The sequence below is a fragment of the Carex rostrata genome, chromosome 33 (assembly GCF_964058835.1).
Source record: "Carex rostrata chromosome 33, lpCarRost1.2, whole genome shotgun sequence".
Lineage (NCBI taxonomy): Eukaryota > Viridiplantae > Streptophyta > Magnoliopsida > Poales > Cyperaceae > Carex > Carex rostrata.
The window spans coordinates 2,775,448-2,790,709 of NC_135950.1; the positions used below are offsets into that span (position 1 = coordinate 2,775,448).

General features: G+C 33.4%; 2 protein-coding genes across 2 annotated transcripts; both read left to right on the top strand.

Moving 5' to 3' along the window:
- The first annotated feature begins 1,419 nt into the window (after window positions 1-1,419).
- Window positions 1,420-3,804, top strand: LOC144548485 (rust resistance kinase Lr10-like). Its single transcript, XM_078297172.1, has 2 exons — window positions 1,420-2,234; window positions 2,475-3,804. The coding sequence occupies exons 1-2, from the start codon at window positions 1,469-1,471 to the stop codon at window positions 3,620-3,622; spliced, it is 1,914 nt and encodes a 637-aa protein (XP_078153298.1). The 5' UTR covers window positions 1,420-1,468; the 3' UTR covers window positions 3,623-3,804.
- A 6,066-nt stretch (window positions 3,805-9,870) lies between these two features.
- LOC144548487 (rust resistance kinase Lr10-like) lies at window positions 9,871-12,198 on the top strand. The gene is made up of 2 exons (XM_078297174.1): window positions 9,871-10,682; window positions 10,929-12,198. Exons 1-2 carry the CDS (start codon window positions 10,010-10,012, stop codon window positions 12,011-12,013), a joined length of 1,758 nt encoding a protein of 585 aa, XP_078153300.1. The 5' UTR covers window positions 9,871-10,009; the 3' UTR covers window positions 12,014-12,198.
- Window positions 12,199-15,262: the final 3,064 nt, after the last annotated feature.

A 15,262-nucleotide genomic window follows, 5' to 3' on the forward strand; every position in this document is an offset into this window, starting at 1 on the left:
TCATTATTGGGAGCGATTTTTCAGAATACGGAAGGCATTTGATTGTGCGACGGCCACGGCTCGCGAAGGAAAGGGGCGAAAATTGAAAGGGTCGATTGGGAATTGGGAGAGATGAAGCTGCGGTAAGATCTGCGCCATTAATTTTTATTCGATCAGCGCATATTTTTGATCCACTGGCTTAGATCTATCACCATCTTGCTGCAAAAAGAAATGCGGCACGAACTATGGTAAAAATTATGTAACGGGTTCTAACTTATTTTGAAACTGGTCTAAAGTTTATGCGTCAAAGTCTGTCTATTCTTTGGCTTCACTAATGAAGGCCAATGAGATGGTGCCACGTAGAGGGGACTAAAGGTATGAACGCTTGAGGACCTTCCGATACTTTTTAGTGGAGAACTGGATTTTCTCTAGGCCCTTGGATCTGGGCATCTGTCCTGGCGTTTGTTTTTCTTTTTTAGGGAACTTTTGTCCTTTCTAGATATCCTGTTTTGTGACCTGTGCATAAAACTGTAATATGTGGCGGTCTATTAAAAGGAAAAATAAGCTGCCAAGGTTTCACTGTCTTCTTTTATTTATTCCAGACAACAATATCTCTTTTTTTATCATAATACAAAATGATGAAGTGATTCAGTCAGCACAACATAGTTTCTGACAGTGAAAGAGTGTGTTTATAGTTTTAATGCTTGTATTACATTGTATTAGTGAATTATTTAATTATAATCATTTATCTAAACATAAATTATTGGCAAATTAATTTTTTATCAATTTTTTTCTATTTTTTAGTGTAAAACAAACTTCTGACCAAAAAGTCCGATTTTCCGATCCGAATTGGCTGATACCAGCCGATACCCTGATTCCGTATCGGCATTGGCCGGGACCGATCCCGATACCGATAATTCCTACTATGAAACAAACTATATATGGGTTTTCAAGCAACTGTCTAGTTCCGCTCCTGCCCTAATGTGTAGTTTTAATTTAATGTGGTGTGCAGAAGGAACTTGGAACTTGCTTAATTGACATGTATACTTTTCTCTAAAGAGAAGAAAATTACCAATAAGATTGCCTTAAAACAATATCGTAGATTCGTTTTTATCCTTATAAACTGAAGAAATTATCATCTTTCCAAAAAAAAAAAGAAATTATCATCATTCCAAAAAACTGAAGGAGACTTCAATTCAAAAGGAATAATTGCTTACAGTCAAATGTCAAAGTCATGAATGGCACCAAATGAAACACATTGCTCCATTGAAAAATCAATGGTATGGTGAGGCGGAAATTGTTTGTTGATCTGATTTTTTTTAATTGATTTAGACATTTTTTGTGTGTTTTGGTAACATGAACAAATGTTTATTGAAAATTTGAAATATATTACAAGTATGGTAGTTTTCAAGGGAAAAAATAAAAGTATTATTTTGTGCCTTGAGTTTAATTATTAAAGATTGGGGACCTCTGAATAAACTTACCCGACATGTATATAGAACTAGTTTTATCTCGTGCTGCTTTATTTTATTTTTGTCTACATACAGCCATACAGATGCAACCTCTATCTTCTTCCCTTTTCCTTCTCTCATGGTTTCTTCTATCCCTAGTTGAACAAACCTCATGTCTCCCATGGACAAACCCAAAATGCTATGAATCTTCATGTGGAAATCTGCAAATAACGTACCCATTCTACCTGAAATCCGATGCATCAGCATGCAATACTACTGGTCCTGAATACGAGCTAAAATGTGAAGGGAACCGAACTATTCTTCAAATCTTTCAACCAGAGAAGTATATCGTTACTGAAATACGTTTGTACTATATCAAAGTCGTGACTGAAAGATTTGTCCAAGGCAGTTGCACTGTTCCAACAGTATTGCCGTCTTTTTCAATTTTGAAGAAAGGACCCTACCAAACTTTTTCTCCATATGCCAATTATACACCCTACACTTTTAGCCAGTGGGGATCATTAGTGAAGTGCCGAGAATCAATTTTGAATAATTCCATGTATATGCCAGTTAGCTGTATGAGTACAAACAACTCGTTTGTTTACCTAGCAGTTGGATTTGATGCATACCAGGTAAAATTCCTCCAGCGATCGTGTTCCTATCTTGCCATGCTTCCTATATCACATAATATTACAGGCAGTGCTTTCGAGGTTCTCCAGAAAGGATTTACACTTAGGTATAACAATCGACCCTTTTGGATCTACATGCAATTGGCTGCACAAGAAATTGGAACGATACTGCTATGTATGTCACAACTTGTAAATATTCTGTTAATTTTTACTTTCATTTTGTGCTACAGAAAGATAGAGATGCAATTTAAAAAAATGAGAAAAATTTATCATTTCACACACCAGCTAAAGGATATGTTGATTACACCAAATTTGGAAATGTTTTTGTTGATGCCTAGGATAGCTTAAACAATATTATTACTTTTTTTCCCAAATGTTTTGATCTGATTAAGAGTATAGCTGATGTCGATTGCAGTAAGAATGCTTTTCATCAGAATTTTCCTCATGCCACCTACTATTTTGGTGTTCCTCGCCTACCTAGTGCTTAAATCAAAGACATCGACTGACAACGTAGAGAGATTCCTTCAAAACCTACAAAGCCTTATGCCAACAAGGTATGCATATACCGACATCATCAGAATCACAGGAAACTTCAGACAAAAACTAGGGCAAGGTGGATTCGGCTGTGTTTTTAAAGGTGTTCTTCCTGGAGGTATTCTTGTAGCAGTGAAGGTGCTAGGCAACTCGAGTTGCAACGGAGATGATTTCATCAATGAGGTCTCCTCTCTCGGTACAATCCATCACTTCAATGTGGTCAGGCTCATTGGGTTTTGCTCTGAAGGATCAAAAAGGGCTCTCATCTATGAGTACATGCTGAATGGATCTCTTGACAAATGTATTTTCGCTGCTGGCAGAAATAAAAGTGGCTACCGCACATTTACAGTGGCAAAGCTCAATGAAATAGCCTTGGGCATCGCACGTGGTATCGAGTATTTGCACAGAGGTTGCAATATGCAAATTTTGCATTTTGATATCAAACCAAACAACATCTTGCTTGATGTGAATTTCACCCCTAAAATTTCTGATTTTGGCCTGGCAAAGTTGTATCCCAAGGAGCACAGCCTTGTGTCCATAAGTGCTGCAAGAGGAACCATTGGTTACATGGCTCCTGAATTAATATCCAGGAGCTTTGGTGCTATATCAGACAAGTCTGATGTTTATAGTTTTGGAATGCTTCTGATGGAAATGGTTAGTGGTCGAAGAAACGCTGATCGCAATATGAATAGGCTGAGCCAGGTATACTATCCGTCGTGGATATATGACAAGCTGATTAAACATCAACAGAATGATATTAGTGAAAATTTAGATCTATCTGAGGTGGAAAAGAAGCTTTGTTTAGTAGCACTATGGTGTATACAAATCAAGTCTTCAGATCGCCCTGATATGAGTAGGGTTATTGAGATGCTGGAATCACATCTTGATTCACTCAGAATGCCACCGAGGCCCTTTTTTGCATCAGATAGTTCGACCGATGTAACTCAGATTGAAATGGCTCATTCATCTCATCAGCTACCTGTTATCTCAGAGTCCTCGTGTGAGCAATATACCCCCAGTTATCTGTAGTCTTTGAATCCACTAATTTTAATTTTGTTAAATCCATTATATCTACGTAATGTATGTTATATATAGAAACTTGTGAAGAGTTTATGTTATATAATTAAGCCTACATATATATACTTTTGTAAAAGGAGAATATATGTCGACATTATTTGCTTATGTGAATTTCAATATATTGCCTTCCAATATTACTTTGTTTGATATTTTGCCTTCCTTGAAACTCATACTTGTGGTGGTTGTCTGGTCAAAGTCTTCGGCTTGAGAGCTGTCAATTTTAACTTTTAAGGCAATGCTGTCTTGTGGATGTCAATGCTGCAAGAAAAATCATATATGGACTGCTTATCAATTGTTACTTTTCTTCGTCTTGTGGTTAAAACTATAATCTTCGTCTTGTGGTTATCAATTGTTACTTATCTTCCGAGTTCTTTTTATAATAAAAAGGTGATACATATTTATGGTCCAGAAAAAAATCTGAAGTCTTTTATCCAGAGGTCGCTATTATCAAAATGGTAGATCGCGAGTATTGTGTTACCAATTGGTTTTGCGATTTTTATAGTCCAAAGAATCGATCTAAACTGTTAGATATGATCTCTACCGTAAATATGCTTGGAGACCAAATTTTATATTTTTGGAAAAAAAAAATTTAATATTTATTAAGATGGTTTGAATATCACCGATTTTAATAAACAGTAAAAAAAACTTCTCGGCCATTCAAAATAGTGATTTTCAAATTAACTTAATAAATATTAAAAAAATTCCAAAAAAATGTAAAATTTGGTCTCCAATAACATTTTAATATAGATGTCATGTTGAACGGTTTGGATCGACTGTGTGAACTTTAGAAGTTGCAAACCATAATTAGTATGATCATAGCTCAAGAACTACTATTTTGACCGTAATTAGACTATCTCCTTTTATCCATCCGATTTAGTTTTTGTTTCTTCTCATTAGAAAGGTGTTTGATACGTATTCCTAATATACAATATTATTCTTAACCAAAAAAAAAAAATGATCAAATTTAAACCACCGATTTAGTGGTTTGTTTTTCTTTATTCTTGGTATTTGTGACTATTCGCCATTTTTGGCATTTTGTGAATTTGGATCTCTTTTATATTAGGGCATCTAGGCATATTCCATAAATTTGAGAAATTTCAGACCTTTTGTAAAAAAAATGTGAAGCCCAAAACCTACCTTCAGCCCAGAACTGAAAAATTATATATTTCCTAACCTCTATATTATCCAATTAATTAAATTAGGCCCAGCCCAGCCCAGCCCACTTCCTTCAACTTATTTTTCACACGATCTTGTCTTCTTCTTCATTTTCTTAAATTTAAATTTATGTATTGTACAAGATTTGTGGCTGTATTATTCGTGAAATATAAAAGACTTTCTATTCTTTGAAAAAGTTTCAACAATTACATATATTATTTATAGTATAGAAAAATAAATTATTTTCCAAATTTGTCTTTGGGTTAATTTCGAATGAGCCACTAATTACGAGTTTTTTTATAGTCGTACAGAAAAAAAAAATTGTTTGAATTTAAATTGGTCATTGAAAAATTTGAAAAGAGTCCCAAAATTGTATAAAACAATTGCAATAGTTTGTAAAATTCAGAAAAAAAAATGTTGGAGATTTTATTCTCATGTTTAAGAATATTTTATTTTTTCTTATACAGATTCTAAATTATTTATTGGGAAACAAATTGCAAAAATAGAAGTCGAAAATTATTGAAAAAATGCAGGAAAATTATTAAAAATTAGGGGTCTTAAGTCATGTGAGAATTGTACCTGTTATAATGTTACCAATGACGACATATATCGTTTAAAATTTCCTCACTCTTAATATCGTTAGGAATGAATATTTGGGAGATAACTCACACATACTACATTATTAATTGTTGCTTGGAACAAGGTCTGTATTTTTTTTTTAAAAGAAAAATCCATTAAAATCCACCAAAAAAAATGGAGACAAAGCCCACATGCATACATAGTAAGAAAGAAAAATTAAGTTTCTAAACAAATATAGAAGTAAAAATTGAAAGGGATGAAATGAATAACGGTAAAATAACGTTAATATAAATTGGAATTTGATAAACAGGATCTAGGGTAATAGTTATATAGTTTCATTTCCAAAATTTTTGTTTCTAAAAAATTGAGATACCTAATTAGGTGATATCATATGAATACCTGAATTTGCCTTTTGGCCGAGCTGCAAGGCAGTTTCCTTTGGTGATGAAATGTGATTACCACATGTGTATTCAGAAATTAGTAATCACCAAACTGTTTTCAGTATTTAATTATATTGTAAACCATTTAGAAGTTGACATAATGGCTATGTAAGTACTCTTCTATATCAATGTATTTCTTAGTGGAAAATTTGCACCAACCCTAAAAAAAAAAAAATAGTCAAATAATAAATTTCAAAGCAAATAGCTCTCAGTGCTTCCTTTTTATGCTAATCACCATTAAAACAATTGATAAACTACGGCACTACGCGACAAAACTTTCGTTTTGGCTGTGAGGAGTCCTGCTTGAAATCGTCATAAAATTAAATAATGACTTAATTCCAATTCAACCAACTTGGAATCAACTTGGAATCGTCATGTTATTTCCTGCTTGGAATTATAGGATCTTGAAAAAGGGCGGACCCCCATTATATGTGGCCGCAACTCTATAACTAACACCTGGGCGGACCACGTGAATAATAGAAGCTATATAGGCGTTACCAATTGGGACTTGGGACTTGGGAGCATAGTGACAAATGAAAAATTCGGATTCAGTTCGGCGGGATCAAAAATTTGTAATTCGGGTATAATTCGGATATAATTGGGAAATGATTCGGTACAACCAAAATGAAATTAAAAAAAAAACGTCCAAATTCAAGTTGCCATACAATCTTTATATAATTTTTTAGCACAAAACATCATAAAACCCATTCAAATTCTATAAGTGGCAGCATATCAAGAAATCACGTGGGCATGGCCCACCTAATTCAATTACTTTTGACTTTTATCTCTCCTCTCACGTTTATTCCCAACAAAGCCACCCGAATTTTTAGTGAAAAGAACGCGTTTAATTCGTAAAATTCGTCAAATTCGCTTTTTATTCGCGTTTTATACGGCCAAAGGTTCGGTCAACATAAAATACGCTATTCGGTTCGGTAATAGCAAGAAAACGAATTATTCACGAATTAAACGCGAATCAAACGCGCACCTTGTCACTATGCTTGGGAGTTGGGTCAATGATCTATCACATACTTAGCTTCATAAATTCGTTATAAAGAATCAGATCGCTGCTGCATTTATGACATACTTAGCAAGGAAACCTGCTGCTGTCATGTTTAGGATCATGATCTAAACGCAAGTTTTTATTTTACAAAACTTGACAGGGACTTTCAACGGGTACACTCCTCTCTTCTTCTTTTCTTCTTGTTCTTTTTTTAAACTTCACAAGATGTCGAGATACAACTCTTTTAGTAGTGTATAAAAGGCAGAACCAGCTAGTTATTTGTGTTGTGTGTAATTTACACATCTTACAACATCTCCAATCTCCAACTTGCCCGCAAGCCGCAATAATGGTCAGCCCCCGTACAAAATTCTTCCTAATTCTTGTTCTTCAACTTGTAATTCTGATTTTAGATTATCCCAACACTCCAAAATTTACTCTTCCAAATACATCCCCATGTGCTCCCCCTCACCAGAAAACACCACTAATCAAGCACCCCCTCAGTAACTCAAAGGAAGTATTTCAGAAATTGATCGAACAAACCGCAACTGATTTGGATTTGAGAAAGAGAATGTGTGCTGATATGAGTGCTAATTTCAATATATCTGATGTTTTTCTCCGCATAGCTTTGGAGGTGCTTCTTGATTGTGACAATAATAATCAAGATATTGTCCAAACTCAAGAGGTTGTCCAACAACCTACGTGATTGGACATCAGATCAAATTTAGTCTGATATTTGTTCGGAGCTGTTTGATCTGCTTTAAAATTCATGTATATAATTTATTTTAATGCTCATAAAATGAGTATTATCAAACATCAAATTGAATTCAAACTGAATTTGATTCGATGTCTATTGAAATGCTCATTTCTTTAAATAATTTGTTATGAGAGGAGTCCGAATATGCTGTTAATTCCGAAAGGAATTACAGGATCATGAATCCTGATATCAATCGTTCAAACTTTTCCTTGCACGGATCTCAAAAATGTTTTCAGAAAAATAATTTTTTCATGCACGCATCTTGAGAAAGACTAATAGTTGAGATCGGGATTATAGAGTCTTGTAATTTCCCGATAATTACAGCAAATTTATTTTACCTGAGAGAAGGACAAAGGCTTTTTAGGTTTTTAACTTTTTTATAATTGTCTGCGTGTTGACCTGTAAGAAAGATTCAGTCTCGTGTGATTGCATTGGAAATTCAGCTGGTTCCTTGTTGCTGGTTCGTGAAATTCAGCTGGCTCAAGCCCATTTTGAAAAAAATAAAAATAAACTCAAAGCAATAAAAAGAGGCAGTTCACTTGGTCCAACAAAGCTTGCTTCTCCTAATCCTCCTCTCCCTTGTCTGATGATTGATTTCTCCTTTCTCCTATCAGTAGGAGCGGAATTAAAAAATAGAGATTAGAGAGACTAAAAAGTATTAATACAAATGACGATACGTGAATAGTTACAACACATTAGTCATATTATGACTACACATGACGTGTGTTCAAATGTGACCAGACGACTAGTTATGTTATAACTATTTTTTTCATAATTCAAGTAAATTTATTCGAGATTCACTATTCAATTAAGATCTAATAGTCCTAATTACATGTGGCCATGTGCCGTGTCGTGACCAAATATTGATAGCTACATCATGTGAATGGTCAGACACGAGACATGCGAGTCACGACAATTATGAAGCCCAAAACACACTTTCGGGCCAGAATTGAAAATGTATCTATTTCCTAACCTGTATTTTTATCCAATTAATTAAATAGGCCCAGCCCAGCCCACTTCATTGAACTTATTTTTCACACGATTGTCATCTTCTTTTAATTAAATTTAAATTTATGTATCGTACAAAATTTCTGGCTGTATTATTGGTGAAATCCAAAATCTTTCTTTTCTTTCTAAAAGTTTCAACACTTAGATATATTATTTATAATATAGAAATTTTTTTTCCGAATTATACTATAATATTATAGTGGAATCACAAATATTAGATCTGTACAAATTATTTTTAATTCCAATCTGTTAGTAAGACCATTTAAACAAGATAGCAAGATTTTTTGCGTGCAAGTGTGTAACTGAAGAGAGATGTTCTTTCAATTTAATTGCTAAATAATCTGAAACGGAAAATTTTATAAAATAGCCTTATTTCAAAAGTTATCAAACAAAATGCCCTTCATTTATTTTTTTGTCAAAATGCTCTTGTGGACTCCAATTTTATCCTCCTAGATCTTATGCCCGTCAGATAAAATTGATAAATGCAAACAAAAAGCTCTTTTCTCTCTACACAAATGCTGATATTATTTGAATAACTGCTTTTTTTATTGGTGAATAACTTATTTAGCATAATTCGAAAGAAAAATTGAGAAAATGTTCATATTAAAAAAAAAGAGTAGTTTACTGCTGCTGTCTGCTGTCGTGAAAATCTGCAATATTCCTCTCTTTGAAGAAAAAAAAAACTATCATTTATATACCTTGGGAAAATAAATAATTACTTTTAGTGCTCATGTTAAGATCCTTAAAAGCCTGTAGTTATAAATATCACATTTTACAAGTTGAGTTAAAACAAAATTGTTCTCACAAACTTCTAAATTTAAAAAGATGAGTTTTGCTATGCTTGCTATTATCTTTTTTGGCGATATAGAAACTAATGAGTATTAAATACAGTATTTACTATTATAAATCGTTGAATTTTTTAATCAAATTAATATTTTAGATTTTTTAGATATAAAATTCAAAGGTAATGATGGATCTTAGCGCAAATTTTAAAAACAAAGAAATTATCATATTTCCAAAAAAAACTGAAGCCGACTTGAATTCAAAAGGAATCATTGCTTACAAGTCAACTGTCAAAGTCATGTATGGCACCAAATGAAACAGCTTGCTCCATTGAAAAATCAAAGGTATGGTGACGCGGATATTGTTTGCTACTATGATTTTTTTTTTAATTGATTTAGACAGTTCCTTTTTTTTGTGTTTTGCTAACATGAACAAATGTTTATTGAAAATTTGAAATATATTTGAAGTATGGTAGTTTTGAAGGGAAAAAATCGTAGTGTGTTATTTTTTGGGGCGGATTTATACATATTGAAGATTGGGAACTTCTGAAGAAACTTACCCAACATATATAGAACTAGTTTTATCTCGTGCTGCTTTATTTTGTCTACAGCCATATAAAGATGCAACCTCTATCTTCTTCTCTTTTCCTTCTCTCATGGCTTCTTCTGTCCCTTGTTAAACAAACCTCATGTCTCCCATGTATTATAAACCCAAAATGCTATCTTTCTTCATGTGGAAATCTGCAAATAAAGTACCCATTCTACCTAAAAACCGATGCATCAGCATGCAATACTGCTGGTCCTGAATTCGAGCTAAACTGTGAAGGGAACAGAACTATTCTTCAAATCTTTGAACCAGAGAAGTATATCATTACTGAAATAGGTTCGTACAATATAAATGTCGTGACTGAAAGATTTGTCCAAGGCAGTTGCACTGTTCCGACAGTATCGCCTTCTTTTTCAATTTTGAAGAAAGGACCCTACCGACCTTTTTCTACATCTAGGTGGGGATCATTAGTGCAGTGCAGAGAATCAATTTCGAATAATTCCAACTATATGCCAGTTAGCTGTATGAGTACAAACAACTCGTTTGTTTACCTAGCAGTTGGATTAGATGCATACCAGGTAAAATTCCTCCAGCGATCTTGTTCCTATCTTGCCATGCTTCCAATATCAGATAATATTACAGGCAGTGCTTTCGAGCTTCTCCAGCAAGGATTTACACTTGTATACGGCCTAACCTGGATTGAATACATTATATTTGCTGCACTAGAAATTGGAGTGATACTGCTATGTATGTCACAACTTGTAAATATTCTGTCAATTTTTATTTTCATTTTGTGCTACAGAAATATAGAGATGCAATTCAAAAAAAAAAAAAAAAAAATCTTATTTCACACACCAGCAAAAGGATATGATGACCACACCAAATTGTGTAATTGAAAATGTTTAGGTTGATGCCCAGGATAGCTTAACCAATATCAATTTCTTGTTGTAAATGTTTCGATCTGATTAAGAGTATGGATGATGTCAATTGCAGCAAGGATGCTTTTCATCAGAATTTTCCTCATGCCGCCTACTATTTTGGTGTTCCTCGCCTACCTTGTGCTTAAATCAAAGACATCCACTGACAATGTAGAGAGATTCCTTCAAAACCTACAGAGCCTTATGCCAACAAGGTATGCATATACTGACATCATCAGAATCACAGGAAACTTCAGACAAAAACTCGGGCAAGGTGGATTCGGCTCTGTATTTAAAGGAGTTCTTCCTGGAGGTATTCTCGTAGCAGTGAAGGTGCTAGGCAACTCGAGCTGCAACGGAGATGATTTCATCAATGAGGTCTCATCTCTCGGTACAATCCATCACTTCAATGTGGTCAGGCTCATTGGGTTTTGCTCTGAAGGATCAAAAAGGGCTCTCATCTATGAGTACATGCTGAATGGATCTCTTGGCAAATGCATTTTCCCTGCTAGCAGTAATAAAAGGGGACACCGCACTTTTACCGTGGCAAAGCTCAATGAAATAGCCTTGGGCATCGCACGAGGTATCGAGTATTTGCACCGAGGCTGTAACATGCAAATTTTGCATTTTGATATCAAACCAAGCAACATCTTGCTTGATGTGAATTTCACCCCCAAAATTTCTGATTTTGGTCTGGCAAAGCTGTATCCAAAGGAGCACAGCCTTGTGTCCATAAGTGCTGCAAGAGGAACCATTGGTTACATGGCTCCTGAATTAATATCAAGAAGCTTTGGTGCTATATCAGACAAGTCTGACGTTTATAGTTTTGGAATGCTTCTGATGGAAATGGTTAGTGGTCGAAGAAATGCTGATCGCAATATGGATAGGCTGAGCCAGGTATACTATCCGTCATGGATATATGACAAGCTCATTACACATCAACATGATGATATTAGTGAAAATTTAGATCTATCTGAGGTGGAAAAGAAGCTTTGTTTAGTCGCACTATGGTGTATACAAATCAAGTCGTCAGATCGCCCTGATATGAGTAGGGTTATTGAGATGCTCGAATCAGATCTTGATTCACTCAGAATGCCACCGAGGCCCTTTTTTGCATCGGATAGTTCCACCGATGTAACTCAGTTTGAAATGGCTCATTGATCTCATCAGCTACCTGTTATCTCAGAGTTCTCGTGTGAGCAATATACCCCCAGTTATCAGTAGTCTTTTAATTTTGTTAAATCCATTATATCTACGTAATAACGTAATGTATGCATGATATATAGAAACTTGTGCATAGTTTGTGTTATATAATTGTGGCTACATATATATATATATATATATACTTTTGTAAAAGCAGAATATATGTTGACATTATTTGCTTATGTGAATTTCAATATTACTTTGTTTGATATTTTGCCTTCCTTGAAACTTGTGGTAGTTAGTTTTAACTTTTTAGGCAATGCTGTCTTGTGGATGTCAATGCTGCAAGAAAAATCATATATGGACTGCTTATCAATTGTCTGATATACCCCTAGTTATCTTCCGACTTCTTTTTTTATCAATTGTTGACCTCTATATTATCCAATTAATTAATTAGGCCCAGCCCAGCCCACTTTTTTCAACTTATTTTTCACACGATCTTGTCTTCTTCTTCTTTTTCTTAAATTTAAATTTATGTATTGTACAAGATTTTGGGGCTGTATTATTCGTGAAATATACAAACCTTTCTTTTCTTTCCAAAAGTTTTAACACTTACATATATTATATATAGTATAGAAAATTTATTATTTACCGAATTATACTATAATATTATAGTGGAATCATAAATATTAGATCTGTAAATATTACTTTTAGATTGTTTTTAGATCTGTACATATTATTTTCCGAATTATACTATAATATTATTATTAGATCTGTACAAAATTCTTCCTAATTCTTGTTCTACAACTTGTAATTCTGATTTTAGAATTTTCCAGCAGTTCAAATTTCACTATTCCAAACGTATCCCCATTCGCTCCACCTCACCAAACACAATTCAACCACCTTTATTATATGCCAACATGTATTCACCTCCTCAGTAACTCAAAGAATAATTTCAGAAATTAATCGAACAAAGCGCAATTGATTTGTATTTGAGAAAGAGAATATGTGCTCATATGAGTGATAATTATAATGTATCCGATGTTTTTCTCCGCATAGCTTTAGAGATGCTTCTTGATTGTGACAATAATAATAATTAATAACATTGTCCACAATGTTTTTCTCCGCGTAGCTTTAGAATTGTGACAATAATAATCATGACATTGTCCACGATGTTTTTCTCCGCATAGCTTTAGACGTGGTTCTTTATTGTGACTAAACTCTTTTTAGTATTTAATTGTATTATAAACTATTTAGGGAAACCAATGAGTTGGCGTAATTACAACTTCAACTGACCCTTAAAAAAAAAAGTAATCACTAAATTCCAATCCAACCAATTGGGAACCACCTTCAATAGATTTAGAGGATGGAATTACCTCCTCCCATCTCCAACTAGTTATTTCTGTATAAAAGGCAGAGCCAGCTAGTTATTTGTATAGAAAATTATTTCTATCTTGACTGGTTGCCTTCCACCCTGCTTTATTTGTAACTAAAAATATAGATAAAATAAAATATTAAACCATTGTCATTAGGGGCGTAGCCAAAATTTTTACAAGGAATAGGCAAATTTTTTTTTACTATTTTTATTATTAATTTTTTATTTAATTTAATTTATTGTTAAAACATTTTTTTTATTTTCTTCGAAAGCAGAATCGGGAAAATCGTTAGGAATTGAGGGAATCAGATCGTAACTCAAATTTTCTTGCAAAATTAAACTAAGATAAAATTATTAATGTAAAGCATTAATGCCTAACTTTTACTTTGAAGCGTAACATAGTCATCCTTCATTTGAAATTCAGAATGAACAGTTCAATCTTAGAAAATAATTTAATGTTCTATATTAAATTTCGGTCCATTCCATTGTAAAAGAATCTGACTCATTCTTTTGAAAAAAAAATAGGTTCTTCGGAGTCCCACTGTCAAACCCTCCTCCCTCTCTTGTTCTATTTAAAAATAAATAAAAAATAGAAAACTCCAGCAAATTTGTAGCGAAAATGCTGATCGATTTCACCAAGGAATGAGACTCAGTCATGGTAGGCAAAATTCATGTAAGGAATAGGCAAGATCCAGATCCAAGCAAACTATATATGGATTTTCAAACAACTGTCTAGTTCCGCCCCTATTCTAATGTGTAGTTTTAATTTAATGTGGATTGCAGAAGAACTTGGAACTTACCTGACATATATACCTTTTTCTAAAGAGAAGAAAATTACCAATAAGATTGCCATAAAACAATATCGTAGATTCGTTATTATCCTTATAAACTGGAGAAATTATCATCTTTCCAAAAAAAACAGAAATTATCATCATTCCAAAAAACTGAAGGAGAATTGAATTCAAAAGGAATAATTGCTTACAAGTCAAATGCCCAAGTCATGTACGTACGGCACCAAATGAGACAGATTGCTCCATTGAAAAATCAATGGTATGGTGAGGCGGATATTGTTTGTCACTAGTGAAAAAAATAGAATCAGGATCGGTTATATACGCATATTAGTATCGGAATACAACCGATTCTGATCAGGGCGATATAGATGTTAAACAAATCTAGATCGGTTCTTCAACCGATTCTAATAGATACTATCTGGATCGGTTGTTTAATAGAACCGATCCAGATTATTGACTATCTGGATCGGTTGTTTAATAGAACTGATCCAGATTATTGACTATCTGGATCGGTTGTTTAATAGAACCGATCATAATAGTCAATAATCTGGATCGGTTCTATTAAACAACCGATTCAGATAGTCAATAATTTGGATCATTTCTATTAAACAACCCGATTCTAATTGTTATTTTTAATTAGTTTTTGTTTTTTTTTTAATTTAGAAAATAACTATTAGGAGAGGTTTTTAATAGAATCGATCTAGATAGTTATTTTAACCTTTTTTTTAAAACAAATTGGTATCTTAGCTAAGAACCGATCCTGTTGTTTTATTGAATATAAAAAAAAAACATTCTTATTAAATGACCAGCTTCCATATATATTTTGCTGGCTAACATGCTAAATTATCACAAATCCTAAATTAAATATCACGCATCCTAAATTATGTATCATACACATACACATCCTAATTAATTATATATCATACACATACACATCCTAAATTAAATATCACATACACATCCTAAATTAAATATCATACACATCCTAAATTATTACAAAAAAATCATGTTCATCCTAAATTATTACAAAACATTCATGTTCATGTAAATTAAGTTTACACATCACATCCTAAATTGTTGTACTTCTTCTCAGCTTTACCT